We start from the raw sequence: 18,944 nt of genomic DNA on the forward strand, positions 1-18,944 counted from the left end.
ATATCCAACACTTACTTTGGAATCAATATGTATGAAAAAAGTCCTATTTAATAAGAGAAATAAAATATAGACTAAGATTTTTCAATAAAACAGGAAGAGAGATACTTATGATAAAAAAATGAGAGATGATATATTAGAAAAAATTAATTATGAAATAATTATTATTAGATATTTTAAGAAATTAAACTGTAGTTAAATTCTTTAAAGTCCAAAATTTTTAGGATTTTGTGTGCACTTACACCTGCTTTATAACTGGTTATTGTAGATATCTTTAGGCTTCAAAACTTTGAAGGTCAACAAATTAATGTGGTTCATCAACTTTGTCTACTTGAAAATTATTCATTCAAATATATAATTATTTTTTGGAAAGTTAAAAAGTTATGTGTAGGGAAGAATCCATCCCGGCCAGGGTGTGTTTTTTCTAAATGCTGTATTTTTTTTTTTTTTGAAGCTTTTTCCTTATCAATTTTTTGTAACAATTCTTTTGTTTTGCATTATGGGGAAAAAAAATATTGTGAACCTTGTGAAGGATTAGAGAATGAAATGGGAGTAATCTTATGCTTATATTTTATGTATATGATATTTTCTAAGTATTCTTGAGAGCAATGACATGATATGTGCATGGTCGTGGAAAAATATGGCTATATATATATTTTTTAATAAATATATAAGATCTATGGAAGCGCGTATGGATATCCTTTTTTTTTCTTTGTCATGTTGTTATATTTCGAACCATTAAATAGATGAACTCAAAAACTCCCAAATATGATCATATTAAGTAGCAAAATTATTTATAAAGAAAAACTAATACAAGTTCAAAGTTGGATACATAATAGTTTTGCCTCTCATTTTTTGGGAATCATAGAGATCCCTTTCAAGATTGAATTTTTTCATTTAGAATCCAGGCTCTTTTATCTTCCACTTATTTGTTCTATTCATTTTTTTTTTATGCTTTATTCTTTGCTTCATCTCTATTTTCTTTTTTTCTCATTTCTTTTTATCCCTTCCCATCATTTCTTTAGGTTCCATAGAATTAATAGAATTCTATTTTCCTGTTAGATACTTTTCTAATAAAAATATATGACTAATTAGCATAATTTATTCTATTAAATTAATTATATTAATAAATATTTATAATATTTTATTTTTATGTATATTATATATATTATTTATAGAAAATTAGAGATAAATCTTCATCTATATTTTCAACTTAAAAATAGCTATCCATTTGAGTTTCAAATAAAAATAGCTACCCATTTGAAACATAAGTTAAAAACAACTACCATTTTAGCTGAAATGACCTTTATATCTTTATACCCTTTAAAATACTGTAGTATTGTATTATCATAGTATAATATTCTTTTATAATAAAGTAGTATTATATTATATTAGTGTAGTATTACTTTATAATAATACAGTATTGCTTTATTGTATTATATTAATATAGTATTTCATTTACAATAAGGTAGTTTTACATTATATTAGTATAGTATTCTTTTATAATAATATAATATTATTTTATTGTATTATATTAGTGTTATATTGCTTTATAATAAGGTAGTATTATATTATCATAGTATAGTATTCTTTTATTATAGTATTATTTTACAACAATGCAGCGTTGCTTTATAATAGTATAATATTATTTTATAGTAGTGTAGTGTTGTTTTATATCTACAAAGATAATTAGATTATTTCATCCTCATTTGGTAAATACTTTTAAGTTACATTTCAAATAGGAAGCTATTTTTATTTAAAATTTATATAGATAATTTTTTTAAAAAATTTAAATTTAAATAAATAATTTTTTTCTAATTTATCTTAAAATTTATATATATTATATTTATATTTTTAATATGCGTACATACCAACGCTAACACTAGACTTGCCGGTTGCAAAATCAAGTGATTCTTAGATTTCGATCGCAAAAGAAGAAGAAGAGGAATAGTTGCTCTCTCCTTCTTGGCATCCAATTTCGGGTACGTTGTTGTATCTTCCCCAGATGGATAGAAGTGTCCAGCGACTGCTGAACCGCGTGTCGCTGGCCTTCGCCACCATTGCCACCGTCTCCCTCCTCCACATCTACTACCACAACTCCCTCTCCTGTGCCCCCGCCGGCGACGCCGCCTACCGTCACCACCACCAGACCCTCACCCTAACACTCTCTCCCTTCCCCAAGACATCCTGCGACGCCGCCGCCCGCGACCACATCACCCCCGAGAAGCGTTTCGCCAAGCTCCGCTCTTCCCGCGCCTGGCGCAGCCGCGTCGACGCCTTCGCTGACCTCTTCCGCCCTCTCCACCCCCTCGGCCTCCTCTCCAACGCCTCCCACGTCCTCTGCGTCTCCGCCGGCGCCGGCCACGAGGTCGCCGCCCTCCATGAGTCCGGCGTTGCCGACGTAACCGCCGTCGATCTCGTCGACTTCCCTCCGCTCGTCAGCCGATCCGACCCCCACAATCTCCCTTTCTTCGATAGCGTCTTCGATCTCGGCTTCAGCGCCGGCCTCGCCGGGGCGCTCTTCCCGACCCGTTTCGTCACTGAGCTCGAGCGCACCGTCCGCCGGGGCGGCGCCACCGTCCTCGCCGTGGATCGCTGCTCCCCAAAGGAAGTGGACGAAATTAGGGCTTTGTTCCGGAGGTCGAGTCTCTTGGAGGTTAGGAATGTCACCTTCATTGGATCTGAAATGACTCTTATTATAATGAAAAACAACGGAAAACCCCCGTCTTGATATCTGAAATCTCTTTATCATCATCATCATTATTATTTTTTGTAGATGATGTGTTTGTATTTGTATAATTCTCATTGATTTATTTCTTTCGTTATAGATTTAATTGAATTGTTGATTTTAATTCTGATAGTTACCTGCTTAATTCTGTTGTATGCCATCGAATCAAATGCCTACATTTAGAATTCTTGGGAAGGGCGGAGGTTGATTTCTCAGGTTGAAGTGGAAAAGAACCTTTTTCATGCAAACAGAGAGAAAGAATTATATATAGTTGATGTAGGTTCATCTTTGACATATTCTTCTGAGGTAGTTTATCGTTCCAAAATCTCCATTTGAGCTGAATTTTTACATTGTCAGGAACCTTTTGAAGGATAAGGATGCAATGCAGGGTTCTCTGTTTAAATTCTTTAAATCCAAGTTAGTTATTGTAAGCTTGGTTGGTGACAGATGTATTGCAGCAATAGGTTACTCATTCTGAAAGAAAATAAATACGTATTGATTTAGTACATGTATGGTTAGTGACCTCCTCCATTTTTTCCCCCCACCATGAAAATGATGCTCTTAGATGTCCCAAATCTGATCAATGTTAATTAATCCAGGTTACTTCAGATCTTTTACTTCCATTGATGAGAAAACCATTTTGGGGGTGGGGGGTGGCCCCCCAGTTACAACCTAAGAAAACGAATCCCAACAGCATCAGCATTTGCAAATTGAATAAGTGTAGGAGTGGAAGTCATGGAGCCAAATTCTGGGTGTGGTGAGGGTTGTAGCTGAAATTGCCAGGTAGTCTGCAGCCTTTATAACATCTTTAATGTGACCTAAAGAACAATAAATTAAATCTGACATTTTGTTGTTTGGCTTTTCCTCTCTTATTTTGCATAGCAAAATTTAAAATGCTGGTTTGTCAGCTGATTCCTATCTGGTGACAAATTTGCATGTCTTGGAATTTCCTATATCACTTTAGAGAAAGATCCTTATAGCTAATATAACACTAGTACTAAGCAATTAGCAATGTATTATTGATTTGTAAAGGAAAAGCATTCTTTTTTGCTGATGTTCAATAACCTAATCTCTAGAAACAAAAAACTTGAGGAGACATATAGAAACTTTGTCAAAAACATTAAGAAGGAATGTATGTATTTTATTGCCTTTATCATTCTCTATCTACCTATAATAAAATTCTTATGAATCTCTTCCACTTTCTATCAGTATTGACTCATCTGCTCCAGCTTCTATTTTCATTCTGCTCTTCCCCAGCTTTGTGCAGTTTAATTTGGAAATTCCAAGTCTCAAGGAACCCTGCGAGGCATTCTCTGATTGCATGATCTTAGGTTGCATAATTAGTCAGGTAGGCTTCCAATCTACCAAGTGTCTTATATTTTAGTAGCAGGCTCCTCGGTTTCTTAAAGTTCCTAATTCAACAATTTAATACTAAGAAGATTAAGCTTAAGCTGGGCGTTGTATCTAAATGTTCTGAGTTTGATGGGTCATAGGATGACATGTTGATGGGATCAAATTTTTTAGTTTCTTCATGTTAATCAGACTCTCAAAGACTTGTTCGATATTAGTTTTGTTTTCTGTTTTTCTTTTTCAAAGTCCAAGTAGAAAATTAATTAAACTGAAAAAACATGTACTGCAAAACCTTTTTGTTCTTGAAATTGCTTGTAATGTATCAAGAGCAAAGATTTGCTCTCAATATTTTACCTTTTTTGGAAATGGCAGCAAAGATTTGCCATTTCCAAAAAAGGTGAAAATAAAACTGGTAATGAAATAAACCCATGCAAATGCTGGCTACAACATCAATCTCCATGTGGTCTTTCACTAATTTATAGGAAAACAAAAACATGAAAACAACAGTAGAAAACGGGCCCTAAGTCATTTGAATTTAGATGAGTTTTCTGACTTGGAAGTTCAGGGGCGTAACCCCTTAGGATGGATAAATAGAGGAGGAAGTTTGAATGTTTCTAATAAAGTTTATTGGTTTTGGTTACATCATTTACAGTTTATGAGACTTAAACATATTTGAGATGAAGTTTATTGGTTCTGGTTACATCATTTACAGTTTATGAGACTTAAACAGAAGTTGTTAATTACCAAGAGGAGGACAAACATTGTAGGCTAGTTTGACTGGCATAAAACTATCAAAGCATCATATTGCTTTCCACTCTATCATCTCTAATTTGGTGTGATAACAAACCACTGTTTGTTTTCTTTTCTTCTCCTGCTGATGTTTTGTACACAAATATATGAAGCTGACATATGGATATTAAACTGTGTGGTCATCTGTTTCCATTCTTTGTAAAGCCAGTCAACCACCTTCTGTCACCCTTTGCTTTAACTCCTTGAGCATTTCTTTTTCTGACTGTAAGTCCTTAGCCGCCATACAAGCCCACAATGACAACTCCTATATCTTCTTGGATCAATCCTCAAGCTAAACCCTTGCTTAGTCATAGTAAAGCCTGCTTCCAGTCCTACATACCGTCTTGGTACTTTGTAGATCCAACTGATCCTATGCATTTCTGTTTAGAAGATTGTCAGTGCATAATCTAAATGAAAACCATATCCATAAATTTTGAGAACACTTCTTGCATCAAGCAACCATTCCAGAGCTCTTGTTTAGTTTTCACAATCCTATGTTCATTCTGAGTAGGATTGATATAGGATTGGTAATGGTGGCTAGCGTCATTTGTTTTAGGGCCGAGTACTTTTCCTCGAGTCATCATGCCTATTTACAAGTTGATTTTGTTTTGATCCTTGGCTTGGATGATATAAAAAGTGCTTGAAAGCTAAGAAATATATTAATCAGATGAGGATTGATGTTGGTGTTTAATGAAACAAGGTTGAAGTCATGTAGGAATACAGTTATGTGGTTTAAGTGGCAGTTTTTTGATATCGATAATGGAACATTGTTGTAGATTTATTATAATCTTCGATGCACTGCAAGGCCTTGAAATAGCCAGGCGGCTGATAGTAGACTTTAAGTGATATGAATCTGTTATCAGTGATGTTTGTTTCTTTCTATAATTACTTGTTTTTCATCTATCGAAAACAAACTGATCTCTAGCAGAAACTCCTCCATGCCTTTTTTTTTTTTTTGGTTGTGGAGGTGGCCCTGTTTGATGAGAGACAATGGGTAAAAGCTATAATGGAATTTGGAGGACAGAAGCTGAATATGAATGATGGCTTTTACACAGCAAATTTTGTGAGGCTGCTGATGGAGATGAGGCAAAGGTGATGATTACAATCCTGAAATCAATGCTATATATATCTGTAAATAGAATTTAAACTAGGTGGATGAAATGTAGAGAGTACTTGCCTACTGCATGCCAGCACCTCTAACAGCATTGAGACTGGTTATGTTTAAGAATATTTCAGCACATAAGTGATATGGTAATTTAGGTGTAAGGCTTCATACTTATCAAAATAGGAAAGGCGGTGATTATCATTTCTGAGATAGCCAGAGACTGGGCCATTAATGAGGACTTTGGTGGAGATCTTTGAACTTTTTGCTAGCAAAATGGAGCTGGTTAGACTATTGACTCCAACGTCAAATGGCAGAATAGAGGGGGAGAAACCTTTGTTCTCCAGGAATATCATGCTGAAAAAAAAAAAAAAGATATGTATGATGGAAGTAGCAGTAAAACCTTTTTCTTATGGTTTCTGATGTTCAGCGGAAGCAAGAGAAAGACTTGTTAGAACTGAGTAATCCTGTGCAAGGAAGGGCTTTGAAGAGGGACAATGAAATCAGATGTGGTGGACATTGTAATTGTAGGTTCCAGTGATCCTCCCTATGCTGGAAAACATGACTCTGAATAGAAATTGTTAAATGAACATCCTCTGTTAAGCAAATTTTACTGAAATAAATCTTGTTAATTGTGATTAGCACATTATAACAGAAGCTAAATTTGGCCAGTTGAACACATTTTACTACAAGAAGTGGGACCATAAGCATACATGGAATATCAAGACCTAACATGGCTAAACCTCTCTAATTATTGTAAGATCCTGTTGTTTCAATTATTCTAAAACAGAGGTAACAAATTTGGGGATTTCTTAATCAGCTCATGTTCATTGTGGAAGTTTAGAGTTTGATCATCATAACAAATTGGCAAGCAACATTTACGACAAATTATCTAAGAGATCCATTTTGCTGGCCAAGCCTTCAACATGGCCTGGAGATGAGGGTCATGACTCTGTTCACTGCAACATTATCAGGAGTGCTGCTTTTTTGCTTAACTGACAAGACCTCGTTCATCTACTAGTCAACAGCTGTACAAAGAACAATCAGTTTTCAAGAATTTTTTCTTCTGAAATTCATTAATTTGGTAAATTGGGCTACCGATAATAGTTGGATTAAATTGAAACATTGTCAGGCGAATTTAATATTATGTAGGTGGCTTTCAGCAAGAATGAAGTATATCAATGTTGTCTGTAAACTTTTTGAGTTATGAGGATTGGAAAGAAACCATGAGGAATTCTGAATTGGTTGAACTGCTTCTAGCTACCTTTGGAATGAGGACCCTCCTGGTTTGCTGAGCTTGCCGTTTTTGCAATTGCTTGTTAAATGGGGTCATAATTGTATTAGATTACATGATGATTGCTCTGGCTATTTATCTGCTATGAAGTGTGGATTTGAACTGTCTGTGCTATTTCCCTTTTTTCCCTTCCTTTGAAATGGAGGACAATAAGTTAGTAGAATTCTAAATCGGTAAAATGAATTCAAATTATCCTCAGGCTATGAGATATCATGCTAAGAAGGAGAGAAGCATCAGAATGCAGTGCACATATATGCTGCTATATGCTCCTTTCTCTTTTTTCTCTTTTCCTAGAGAAAGGCCAAAGTTGCCCATCAACACTTCATTGAGCTGATGAAATAAGATATAACGAAAGAAGAGTTATAAAAGATATCTGAAGCATGCAATATCATTACATGCAGATAGAATCTTCAAGTCCATACTCCCAAACTTTAACAATTTCTTCTATAAGCAACATTTCGGTTTTAGCAGAGATTTGAAATATCCTTGAAACATTAGAAAGATGATGTTATGGTCTGCGATTGAGCCACTCTTTTTTCTTTGGTTTTTTCCCTCAGTGCGTGATTTTCTAGATGCGGCGTTTTTGTTGCTTTGCGCGTGTGATTAAAGATGTTCCGGCAAGACCGTGGTTACTTTCTCAGGTTCTGTCATGGGCCTTGGAGTCAAGTAACGCACTCAGAGAGTACAAAAGAAACTTTTGAAGAGTAACATTTATCAACATCTTGAACTTTAACGTGAAGATTTGCTGTAGAAGCCCGATTTTGTTGTAATATGGTCCAAACTTCTTCTCATTTGGTATTCATATAAGGACAAATTGTCACAAGCAACTCTGAACAACTACAATTTTTTGGAACTACATCACATTTTTGGCTACCCATTACCTAGAAACATCATAAAGCACGTTTGGGTACAAGGTGGGAATAGTACCAAGGAATAGTTTATGTTTGTTAACATCTTTAAGAGTATACTGGGCAAATTTCATATGGAAGGTTGACAATCTAATGCGGAACCCTGAACTTCCTTGGATACTGGATACTGTGGTTTGGATTTTGAATGGTGAATTAGCCTAACACCTCCTATCTATTTTTTTGAGGAAAAATTTTAAATTGTCAAGAATGGGATTTAAATTTTTTCCTCAAAAAAAAAAAAAAAAAGATTGGAGGTGTTAAGCTAATTCACCTTTCATCCTAACACCTCCAATCTAGAAGTAGTTATTTTCAGTCAAAAAATAAAAGTACTTATTTTTTTAAAAAATAATAAGCTTGGCACCATTCATATTGTGCAACCTTCTGTAGCACAGAATCCAACAGTTAGCAAGGACGACTTACTAACAACTAGCATTGCTATTTGGTGCTTGTCTTCAATCGTAAACCTAACAAACCAAACACAGGAGAATGACGAAATAAGCTCTTCTCCAGGATGGTCAAATGTCGGCACTATAGGTAATCAACCTACCACGTCCCCAGCAAAACAAAATTAGAATGGAATTATGGAACCAAAAAATTATAAATTGATATGAACCCAGTTCACGCAAGCGCTGGGAAGAGGAGTGCCAAATTGTGGATCCAAGACCGGTTAGCCAAATGGTATGTGGTGGAGATACTAAATGTTCTCAGGTCATCTAAGAAATATTCCGTGATGATTATTCTGCCTTGAAGCAAGTTTTGGCTATAGGTGGGTTGGGATGGTAACATTAATATTCTTGATTGGCATCAATTTTGCATTAACCGATATCTTGGCTTTATAATCATCCGCCAGAGTTAGAAGCTGTTTTGGCCAAATATTTAAGATGATATCGATGTCCGAAATTGACTTAGGAGTGACTTTCTAAAATTGGACACTTGGACCTAATCCAAATTAATATTTGGACAAAGATTTCTGCTTATTTTCCTTCTTCGTTTTTATAGAATTACAAACATCTCGGTGGCACAGCTCAGTTAGCTCATATGTACAATTTTCTATCCAAATTTTACCCTTCTTTGCAGTGATTGCTCCATCTGCCAGTCAGTCACCATTAATCTCTCTTAAAAAGATGATAGATATAAAAATGACATAGCTGTTGTTAGGATTTTTCTTTCTTTCTTTTTTTTTTTTTTAAAGGTCCTTTTTGATTTGCCAATACTAAAATTTTTCTTTCCTTTTTCTCCACTCAATAGAATCTTTCGACAGAAAATTGCCACCCTTCTTAATAGGTTTTCAAAACAACTCGAACAAACCTTTTTTCAAATAACCTTTTCTGAAGGAGAATAAAATATGGAACTGGCAGTCTGTCACACGTGTGCCCTGCAGTGGACGCCTTACACGAGCGAAGCATTTGAACGAAAGGGATACATCCAAAGCATGGCCACCAACCACCCCCGGGCCAGCTACCCAGGGACCAGGGTATGGTGTGGCGCGACACCAAGCATGTTCCCTCCCCGCACGTATGGGGCCCTCGACAACGGGGGCGGCATAGGGGATGTTTCCCACGTTCGAGGCGGTCCCCACGTGGTCCGATCGCGATCTCACGCCACCGCACGTGTCGCGGCGGGTGGTCAACAGGGCCGCGACAACCCGACGGACGTCTCACGTGATCGCTGGCGACCGCCCGGCCCTTGTAGGCCGCCGGTTTCCTGAACCCACGCTTTGAGGTCATTGTAGGGTAGGACACCCTTAGACCAAGGGTCCCCACTCTAAAGTTGGAGCTTGCTTCTTTTTTTTTTTGGGTACAGCTTAACTTGGAGCTTGCTTGATGCTTCAATGGACAAAAAGAAAAACTGAAAGAACGAGATACCAGTAGGAAAGGGTTTTTCCTTTTTGGTAAGACCAGAAGGAAAGTTTTAAAAATAAATACAAGCTACCAAATTTTACGTATTAAAAAATAAGATCAAGGCATATAGATCCTCGAATGAAAGTTATCAACTTTTAAGAAATAACCGTATTTAGAGAAAAGTGAGTATAACCACACTAATTAAGAATCAGGGTTTTGTGTGCCTTGACTATCGATCTTCTTCTATGGATATATAGTTTGGATTCTTTACAATCGGACTAAAGGAGTTTCTGGAATTAAAAACTAAGCTTGTGGTACTGCAAATATGGTTTAAACTAAGCATGCAAATGTTATCTTCCTCCTTTTTATTATATAAAATTATGTATTATGATCATCATCAGTTTTAATTATCATATGATCCAGGACCTTTTTCCCTGTATTTCTTGAAGTTTCACAATCTCCTCATGAACCTTAAAACTCCAAGGTGCTCCTCTATTTTATTAAATTGAATTAAAACTTTTAAAACAGTAATCATAGTTTTTTTTTTCTTATTTTGTAGAGGCCAAGTCATCAGGTAAGGTAAACTATTTTGTAACTGATGTGGATTTTAATGATGCCATGTACCATCCCTTGAAGCAACATTGAGCAGATGCTTCCCTGTATGATAAAGGAGAAAGAGAGAAGGGTTACGGTCCATACTAAGCTCATAAGAAGAGGATTGAGAACCGCAAGCAGGCTTAGGCCCGCAAGACTACCTTTCAGAAAGCTCTTGAGCTCGGGTAAGAGGTACAGAATAATCTCTTTCCCACCCACGCTCTCTCTGTCTCTCTCTTGTTGTTGTTTTAGAATTTTTTTTTTTTGAGCTCTTCTTTCCTCAAAAGCATTTTTTTTTTTTTTTTTTTTTAAGTTTTTCTGGTTGTAGCTTAAATTTAACCTCCAGCAAAGAGGTACAATGGACGATTGAGAACGTGAGGGAGAATGATGAAGAGATGAGAGATGTATTTGTTTATATTTTATTTATTCTAATTTTTAGGTTCCTCTAACCTAATTTTATGAAAGCCAGTAATTTGTTGCTGCATTTTGTAGTCCTGAAAAAATTGGGCAGCGAACTTAAAAGTGCTTGGAGATTTTTGGTACTGAAAGGTTTGAGCAGTTAGGTTGGCGGCATGGATGATTTTTTCTTTTTCATTTTCTTAAAATCATACCAGATCTTTGGAAGTATAGGATTGACAAAAAAATAAAATATATCAAAGGCATTATGGATGCATTAGACGTTTGTATATTTTATATAGTTTGAAGTCAAGAGATTCGAACTTGTTCATGCTGAGGTTTATTTAACTATAATAATTTAATAGTATAAAGGGTGTTTATATATTTTGTATATGTCATCCATTGAATAAGCATATAGTAGAGTGTTTTTTTTTTTTGGTAAATATATATTAGAGTGGTCGCATAGCATATACGTTTTGATAGTTTAATATAAGATGTTAAACACTACTCCTATAATAATTCAGAATTCTCAATAAAAGTATCCGCTGACTCCCTTGAGCAGGAGAATAAAACAGTCAATTAAATATCGAAGATCAAAAGACAGAAAAATAGTACGATAATAATAATATTAAAAGAGAACCAGACGGTAAGGGGACAGAAGGATCAGAAAGGACTGCATGGCCGGCAAGATCACAAGGACAGACATGCTGCATGTGGATTGCCGTATTCCTCGTTTTGACCCGATACTATTCCCCCTTCTCTCTCTCCCCACATACACGGAAAGTCTCTTGTCCTATTCACAGCCCCTCTCTATGGCCCAGGGCCATCGATGTGTGGGAATTTTTTTTCATATTTTATGTGGAAGAGTATCTCGGCCACTTGATGTCCTACCCGTGACCAATTCGCACAAACAAAAAGTTATAGGTCTGCATTACTAGACCTGAATACAAAACCTTGGCTAGACCACTTAGCTCAAACCCAATGGCCTCTTCAAACTGATCCTGAAACATTATCATGCTTCTAGATCCTAAAATTTCTCCCCATCCTGGCTCCAATCAATAACATTTATTCCCTAAAATTAAGAGAATTAGCTGAGGAACCCCAATTGTAGGTGACATGTATGATTGTGGGTTAAATGGATTCTTACCCCTTGACTTGGCACAGGATTGGTGAGCAATGATTTACCGAAGGTTGGAATACTCCTATCCTACCTGAAATTCTTCCTATACCTTGAGTGACTACTATTTAGCCATTGTAGGAAGGCATCTACTCCAATCTCCAAATCACTCGATATTCTTCCTTCTTTTTGAGAACGTAAACTTCTCGTTAGCGATCCAATCCACTAGCTGATTTTCCTTAACATAAACGTGCCGAAATCTCCTTAACATGCAGGTTTTCCAAAAGCACAACATTTTCTAGGAGAATTTCTACATTAATGCCGGCGCATGCTTCTTATTGAATCCTTGAATGGTCACAAGAGTTCCTAACCTGAGCAAATGGGTAATACTCTGGCCAATCAATGTGGCTTTTCGTTATGGACCCTAAAGACTGGATCACTCAGACACTGACCGACTTGGCTAATGTGGCAACCATGACAATAGCCAAGTACAGTACTTAAGGAACTTAGAATTTTCAATATATAACGTAAGGTTATATATGGTTTTGAAACGTATATTGATAACAAAATACATGATCTTGTATACCCTAAAAATAAAAAAAACAAGGGATATTGGGCTTCCTCATTTGACCCACCAGCAACACATGCCCTTGGTGGTACTGCCTGGTTGGGCCCCAAATGAGGTCGAATAGCACATGCAGACCCATCCAAACTTTTTTTGTTTTATTACTTGAGTTTGGATAAGACTACCCTTCGTGGGCGTCAGGCCACCAACAGGAATCCTCTTTAAGCAGGGGAATGTAAGGAAGCGGTTTCCTCAAAACTTGTCCGATATCTCTCACCAGATGTGGCATAGGCGGTTGTTGTCAGGAATCTGTTTCCCTAGCATCATGAAGCGCCAAAGAACGCCATGATAGGATGGCATGTGGCCAGGAAATGCATAACAAATTTCCTTCTCATCTTGAAGATATCTTTCTGTTGCGTCTCATAAGCTTCAGTTAGCTTTTGGTACATAGGATGGAGTCATGGCCCATCTATTTACTTGAAGTTTATTTGTTGAGACGCGTGATATTTCTGAATATATATAATAGCATTAGTAGCACCAATCTGTTTGTAAACTGATAATCAAAATTAGCGGGTATGAATAGTAAGTACTATAGTTTGTTGATGTCGAATTCTGAATCTTGATCTTGAGTATTTGACCGGTTCTGAAGAATTTTAATTATCCTAGAATATTATAGCCTTGTTCTAGTTTTCCACTGCCTTCTCCTCTTGACCTTCTCTTCTAGCCCTTTCTCCTCTGTTGTTTTCGTCTTGGAAATATGGCTCCTCCACATGAAAGCTTTCTGGAACTAAAACGTTGTATATGGAAGGCAGTATGCAGAAGAGATAAAACCATGCTGCCAGCCATATAAACCACAACATTAACAAAAGTTTTAGAAAAGGGTGTTCTAAATGTACCTAATTTTTAATCGCCAACTCAGATCGGGCTACCAGACTTTCTTTTCTAGATTGATTTGAACACGTCGTTGATTCCGAGCACGGAACTAATGCCAGCCAAGCCAGAAGAAGAGTACCAACATAAAACAAGCAGAGAAAGTTAGCCGTCCACCAACTAAAATTCATAAAGACCATGTGTCAGACCTTATGCCCAAACTTCGTTACAAAGCGTTGGGCACATTATTGTTTCCTGCTTGCCAGAAAATAGAAGGTCCGGTGCGGCAGCTCTCAGAGTTCTCTTCTGAGACCAGCCCATGAGTCTTTGGTGTCCAGGATTCCTGGCATAAATTAGAAGTGTGAGACATTAAAAAAAAAAACATTGTAACCCAAAAAGAAATAAGTCCAAAAACTCCTCCAAATTAGGATTAAAAAACGAAAAGTGATATAAAAACTTCCTTCAAAAGAACATTTTGTACACTAGTCTAGACGGATGATTAATTCCTAGCTTCATTAACACCTAATACAAAAAGGAAAACAAAGAGAAAACCAGCTAGGAGGGAAAAGGGGGAGAGAGAGAGATAAGGGGGCAGATCCATCTAACTCTAAAGGTGGTGACTAGTATGATTGAAGACCAACATCTCTTTCTTTTCTTTTCCGTCGAAGGATCCATATATATTAGATCCCACCATTATCCGTGCTCCATTGCTTGTGGCCTGGAACCCATTTGGGGCACTTGGGGCTAAAGAACCGGGATTGTACTCGGCCGTCGAGCAGCTCCACCACAGGCCCCGAGCGCACGCATCGCGGCGCCTTGTACTGATTGATCGACGCTCCTTGGCTCAACGCGTAGTCCATCATCTTGTCGAACGTCCCCTCCTCCACCACTCGGATCTCCAGCGGCCCGATCGACTTGTCGCACACCCGTCCTTGCCGGTACACGGTGTTCAGAGACTCCTCCACCGCCAGGCAGCAGTCCTCGAATACCGACGGCGGCACCGCCGTCCCACCCGCCTTCAGCTCCCAGAACAGCACGTAGTGGCCCGGGATGCTCGACGTGTCGGCGTAGCTTGTGTACTCCACCAGCGACGCCCCAAATGGCTCCAAGTGGCTCACCGCATTCCTCACCGCTGCATGGAGCTCCACCTCGTCCGTCTTATCCGAATCAATACTTAGAGCCACATTCTTTCGCCTCACAAAATTGAACTGCGGTGCCTTGTTCTTGAATCCGGCAACCCGAAGAACGTCGCCGACTCTATAACGATACAAGCCTGGGCCGTGACAAGTTCGAAATTATCGCCATTAGTACTAATCGACTAGGTGTTGATACAAAAGTTTACTTTTTTGAGGTAGATGGAGGCTAAGGAGTGAAAATTTTACAAGACACCGTGTTTATTGAAATAAAAGTTTTGATCCATCGTTTTGTACCGGAGTAGGTGGTGACCACGAGTTCGTACTCCTGCCCGAGCTTCACGTCGACGAGGTCGACCAAGTCACGTTGATCGTAGTCCTTGGCGCCATTGCTGACATGATGGACCGGCATGAACTCAAAGTAGGCCATGGTGGGGATCAAGGTGTAAGCAACCTCGCTGGGCTTGCACATCGGGTTAAGGTTAATACCGAGATAGCATTCGGATGACCCATACATCGTGCACGCCAATGGGAGGCCGCCCCCGTAGAAGTCGAGGGTGGGAATATATTGTGCCATCGCGCCGGTGACGATGACATCGATGTACCTGGTATTCGGCCATATTCGGCGGATGATGCCCTCACATGAGGGCTTGCTGCACTCCGCCTCAATCTGGCCTGCGAGGCCGGGGTCCGGCCGGAGCACACGCTCGATCGCCTCGCGCACGGCCCCATCGGTGATCTCGGGGTCGAGGATGCCGGTCCTGATGTCGCGGCACAGACGAGGCCAGTGCTTCTCTAAGAATTTGATGGCTCGAATGAAGCCGGAGGCAAAGATGGCGCCCACCCGAACAACCTCGGCACGCTGGACCAGACCGCACAGCAGCTGGGCGTACATGCTTTGGTACGAGTCCTGGCACAGAATGGCCTCGTTGGGGCTGGTGAGTATGTTGTAGGGGTCGAAAGGCCGGTCGAGGAAGTGGCGGCTCTTGTAATAGCTGGTGAGTACCGGCCTGGCGACGAGCCCGCCGGGGGTCCGGGACTCCGATTTCACGAAGTAGAGGTACATTGCCTTGCCTCTGTCAAGGCCCGGCACGAATTGGCTCATCACCGGCGTCATCAGGCTGTAGAAAAGCGACCGGCGGTCGAGCTCGTCGTCGATCGTCGGCATGAGCTTCCGCTCACCGCCGGATGTCCCGGAGCTACAACGGGTAAATAGTAGACCGCGCGACAAAGTTAGTGTGGCATTACCAGCTAGTGTACTAATATTGGTGGCAAGGTCTAATGGGGAAGCGATGATTAAAAAACCTGGTGAGGAATTCAGAGATGGGTCGGCCGGAGAGGATGGGCGAGGTGTCGCCATGGGCGATGCGGAGGATGTCTGGCTGGAGATCGTCATAGGTGATGACAGGGATGAGGCGCTTGAAGGCGCCGGGGTCGGCGGTGGCATGGCCGGACAACCCGTGCCGGTGCAGATACTCGGCAGGCGCATTCTGGGCAAGGATCTCTGAGAGCACGCGACGCTGGACCTGGTCGGCATTAATGGTCACGTCCTCGATGTAGTCGAGAACTTTCTGGTGCTCGACGGGGACTGCTGTGGCAGCGCAGGACTGAGTGGGATTAGGAGCTTCTGGCATGGTGATGGTGGTGGTTACGAAGCAAGAGTTGGAGGGAGGGGAGATGTTGAGAGAGTGGAAAGGGATTTGGAGAAAGAATGGGAGAATGGGCACGGTGGAAGGGGAGGAGAGGGGCATGTGTGTGTGGGGGTACAAGGAGGGGTGGCGAGGGATATTTATAAGAGGAAATAAGGAGTGCGCGTGTCGATGGCCGGTTTGTGTCCCACTGATGCTTCCACCCCTACGGTAAAAATGGGATGTCATTTTTGATAATTCTTATTAGTTTACATCTTATTAGTTTAAATCTCTGAGGAACCTTTCGAAACGTGCAGCCAAATATTCAAAAGACCGCCAAACTATTCAAAAAATAACTAAATCTTATTTTTTAATAAAATTTATTATTGTATATTTTTATCTTTGTATATATTACCATTATAAGTAGTTGTATAGAAATACTATAAGAATACATAAACCTCTTTATCAAAACAAATTGAGAAAGAGAATTTTTCCACAATTTCAGATTTTTTTTCTTCATAATATCAGATCTCCTTTGGCTTATGTCCAATGATCATATCTACCATTTACCTTCCATCCCTTTTTCTAAGCCTATCTTCTATGACCATTGTTTAGTATTTTTTCTAGAAATCATCTTTTCTTTGCTTCTAGTTACTTTCTTGTCAATCTTTATATAGAGCTGAAACAAAATCGAATATGAATCAAATATCAATATATCTATATCTATATTTATTTTATTTGATGAATACAAATACAGATATTAGTCGGATACAAAAATTCATAATCATATTTATTTTAAACAAATACGAAGACTAGAAGTATGGATATAAGTCGAAAAATTAAACTTTATAACTACAAAATCAAAGATATTATTAAGGTGATGATAAATCAAATTAATAATATATTAAGATGAGTATATGTTTTTGTTAAAATTAAGTTAATGAGTGCTATGTAAAATTAAATAGGATTATAAATAGAATTGAATATTCGAATATGGATTGGATAATTATCTATACATATCTATATCTATATTTTTTTTTTTAATGAATATAGATATGATGCGGATATTAATCAGATGCTCAAATTTTTAATCATATCTGGATACATTCGAATACAAAAAAAAATTCGAATGGATGCCATCAAATCCACGTTCACCCTATCTCCATGGCCATACTTTCACCCATTTTCTCTAAGTAGAATAGCTCTTCTTCCTCTAGTCTTCTTTCTGTTGACATTAGGTTGGAAGGATCCAATTATCTTATATGAAAAATATGTTTCATTCCATATTTGAGAACCTTTGATCTGCTCAGTTATGCTAATGGCTTCCATCAATATCCACCAGCCACCATCACTATTAAGAAAGATGGCATCTCTATGGCTAACCCCAAGCCAAAATATTGTACCTAATCATAAGAGTAGCTTGCCATAGGTTGGATCATGTACTCAGTTGCCGATTGTGTGGTTGGTCATCTCATGGGTACTTATTTAGCACGATAAGCTTAGATAATCTTAGAGCAATTATTTGCTACCTTCAATAATACTCGAGCTGAGACTCTTCATTTGCAGTTTCTATTAAACCATACATAGGAGAGTCATTCAATCTTTGAATATATTTAAGAGGCCAAAGATTTAATTGATTCTCTTGCAATGACTAAACAACATATTTCTCATGGAGATTGGTACAAGTATAGGACCAATGGCTTTGGTCTGAAACATGGCTTGTATGTGATAGTTCTCAATGCTTAGAAATTAAAGAGATTAACTGATGCTTACAGAACATCATGACATGCTATTGACATAAGAAACATGCTTGGTGATCTAAAATAGCCTCTTAGATGTTGCCTTTTCAGCAGCAACTAGACCGATGACCTACGTTGTTATTACACAATCGAAATTTCTGTCTGCAACATATTTCAATGTCTGCTTTTTATGGCCAAGCATCCCATCTATAATATGGCACCGCTCAAACTATATCTAACGATAATGCAACTCTCCATAATCCTTCATATATAAATTGGAGATGGAACGTGTCATACAATTAGCATGACCTTAAAATATGAGGAGCAATCATCTTTGAGGCCAAATTAGAGAGTCCCTCTTATCCTAATGCTCCTTAAAGTCACATTTACATCCATCATTCATTATATAGAGATGTTTTGCTAGTATTGATAACTAGATCGAGTTGCAAATTAGGAGTTGCTAGGAATATGGTATTAAGCAACAAACAAGAGCAATTATATGAACAATGATTTACTTTAAAAGATAATATTATTTATAATTGATAATATATGAAATGCTTATGAACAAATAGTACTTGATTAATAATCTACAAAATTTTAATTTCCCTGTATTTTAAGCAGCAGTATGATAATTTAGAAAAACACTTGGATAGATCACTTAACTACATGTGCACCTTTTACTTTGCTCCACTGGTGGCACATGTCATTGTGCCCATTTAAAGAATGAGTTTTTGAATGACAAACTGAGTTATTAAAGCATTTTCATGTATTTTATGACATGAAAATACTGCAAAATAGCATACTTTTATTTCCTTAGTTTTTTCCATCTTAGATTTTTGCTGTGCAGTTTGTGTTTCTTGACTAAGGGTATGATAACTCCAGAATATTTGTTT

General features: G+C 38.2%; 2 protein-coding genes across 6 annotated transcripts; one reads left to right on the forward strand and one right to left on the reverse strand.

The window, feature by feature from the left end:
- The first annotated feature begins 1,887 nt into the window (after positions 1-1,887).
- LOC105050428 (uncharacterized) lies at positions 1,888-7,207 on the forward strand. 5 transcript variants are annotated; one of them, XR_012138854.1, is made up of 4 exons: positions 1,888-2,653; positions 3,325-3,508; positions 3,983-4,073; positions 5,832-5,941. XR_012138854.1 is itself a non-coding variant. In XM_073252344.1 (3 exons), exons 1-2 carry the CDS (start codon positions 2,003-2,005, stop codon positions 3,484-3,486), a joined length of 813 nt encoding a protein of 270 aa, XP_073108445.1. In that variant the 5' UTR covers positions 1,888-2,002; the 3' UTR covers positions 3,487-3,508; positions 3,983-5,804. The 5 variants fall into 5 exon arrangements, 3 of the variants coding, with proteins under 3 accessions (XP_073108445.1, XP_010928743.1, XP_029122584.2); XM_073252344.1 differs by lacking the exon at positions 5,832-5,941 and having other exon boundaries at positions 3,983-5,804; XR_012138856.1 differs by lacking the exon at positions 3,325-3,508 and having other exon boundaries at positions 1,889-2,653; positions 5,832-5,935.
- A 6,746-nt stretch (positions 7,208-13,953) lies between these two features.
- LOC105050361 (probable indole-3-acetic acid-amido synthetase GH3.1) lies at positions 13,954-16,428 on the reverse strand. The gene is made up of 3 exons (XM_010930341.4): positions 15,990-16,428; positions 14,982-15,883; positions 13,954-14,824 (listed from the first exon to the last, which is right to left on the reverse strand). Exons 1-3 carry the CDS (start codon positions 16,316-16,318, stop codon positions 14,232-14,234), a joined length of 1,824 nt encoding a protein of 607 aa, XP_010928643.1. The 5' UTR covers positions 16,319-16,428; the 3' UTR covers positions 13,954-14,231.
- Positions 16,429-18,944: the final 2,516 nt, after the last annotated feature.

Source organism: Elaeis guineensis, chromosome 2, assembly GCF_000442705.2.
Source record: "Elaeis guineensis isolate ETL-2024a chromosome 2, EG11, whole genome shotgun sequence".
Taxonomy (NCBI): domain Eukaryota; kingdom Viridiplantae; phylum Streptophyta; class Magnoliopsida; order Arecales; family Arecaceae; genus Elaeis; species Elaeis guineensis.

Coding starts and splice junctions, on each gene's coding strand:
- LOC105050428 (XM_073252344.1), top strand. CDS start 2,003: ATGGATAGAAGTGTCCAGCGACTGCTGAACCGCGTGTCGCTGGCCTTC. Junction 2,654..3,324: donor GGAGGTCGAGTCTCTTGGAG/GTTAGGAATGTC, acceptor TAATTAATCCAG/GTTACTTCAGATCTTTTACT.
- LOC105050361 (XM_010930341.4), bottom strand. CDS start 16,318: ATGCCAGAAGCTCCTAATCCCACTCAGTCCTGCGCTGCCACAGCAGTC. Junction 15,884..15,989: donor ATCTCTGAATTCCTCACCAG/GTTTTTTAATCA, acceptor TACCCGTTGTAG/CTCCGGGACATCCGGCGGTG. Junction 14,825..14,981: donor CGTGGTCACCACCTACTCCG/GTACAAAACGAT, acceptor GTCACGGCCCAG/GCTTGTATCGTTATAGAGTC.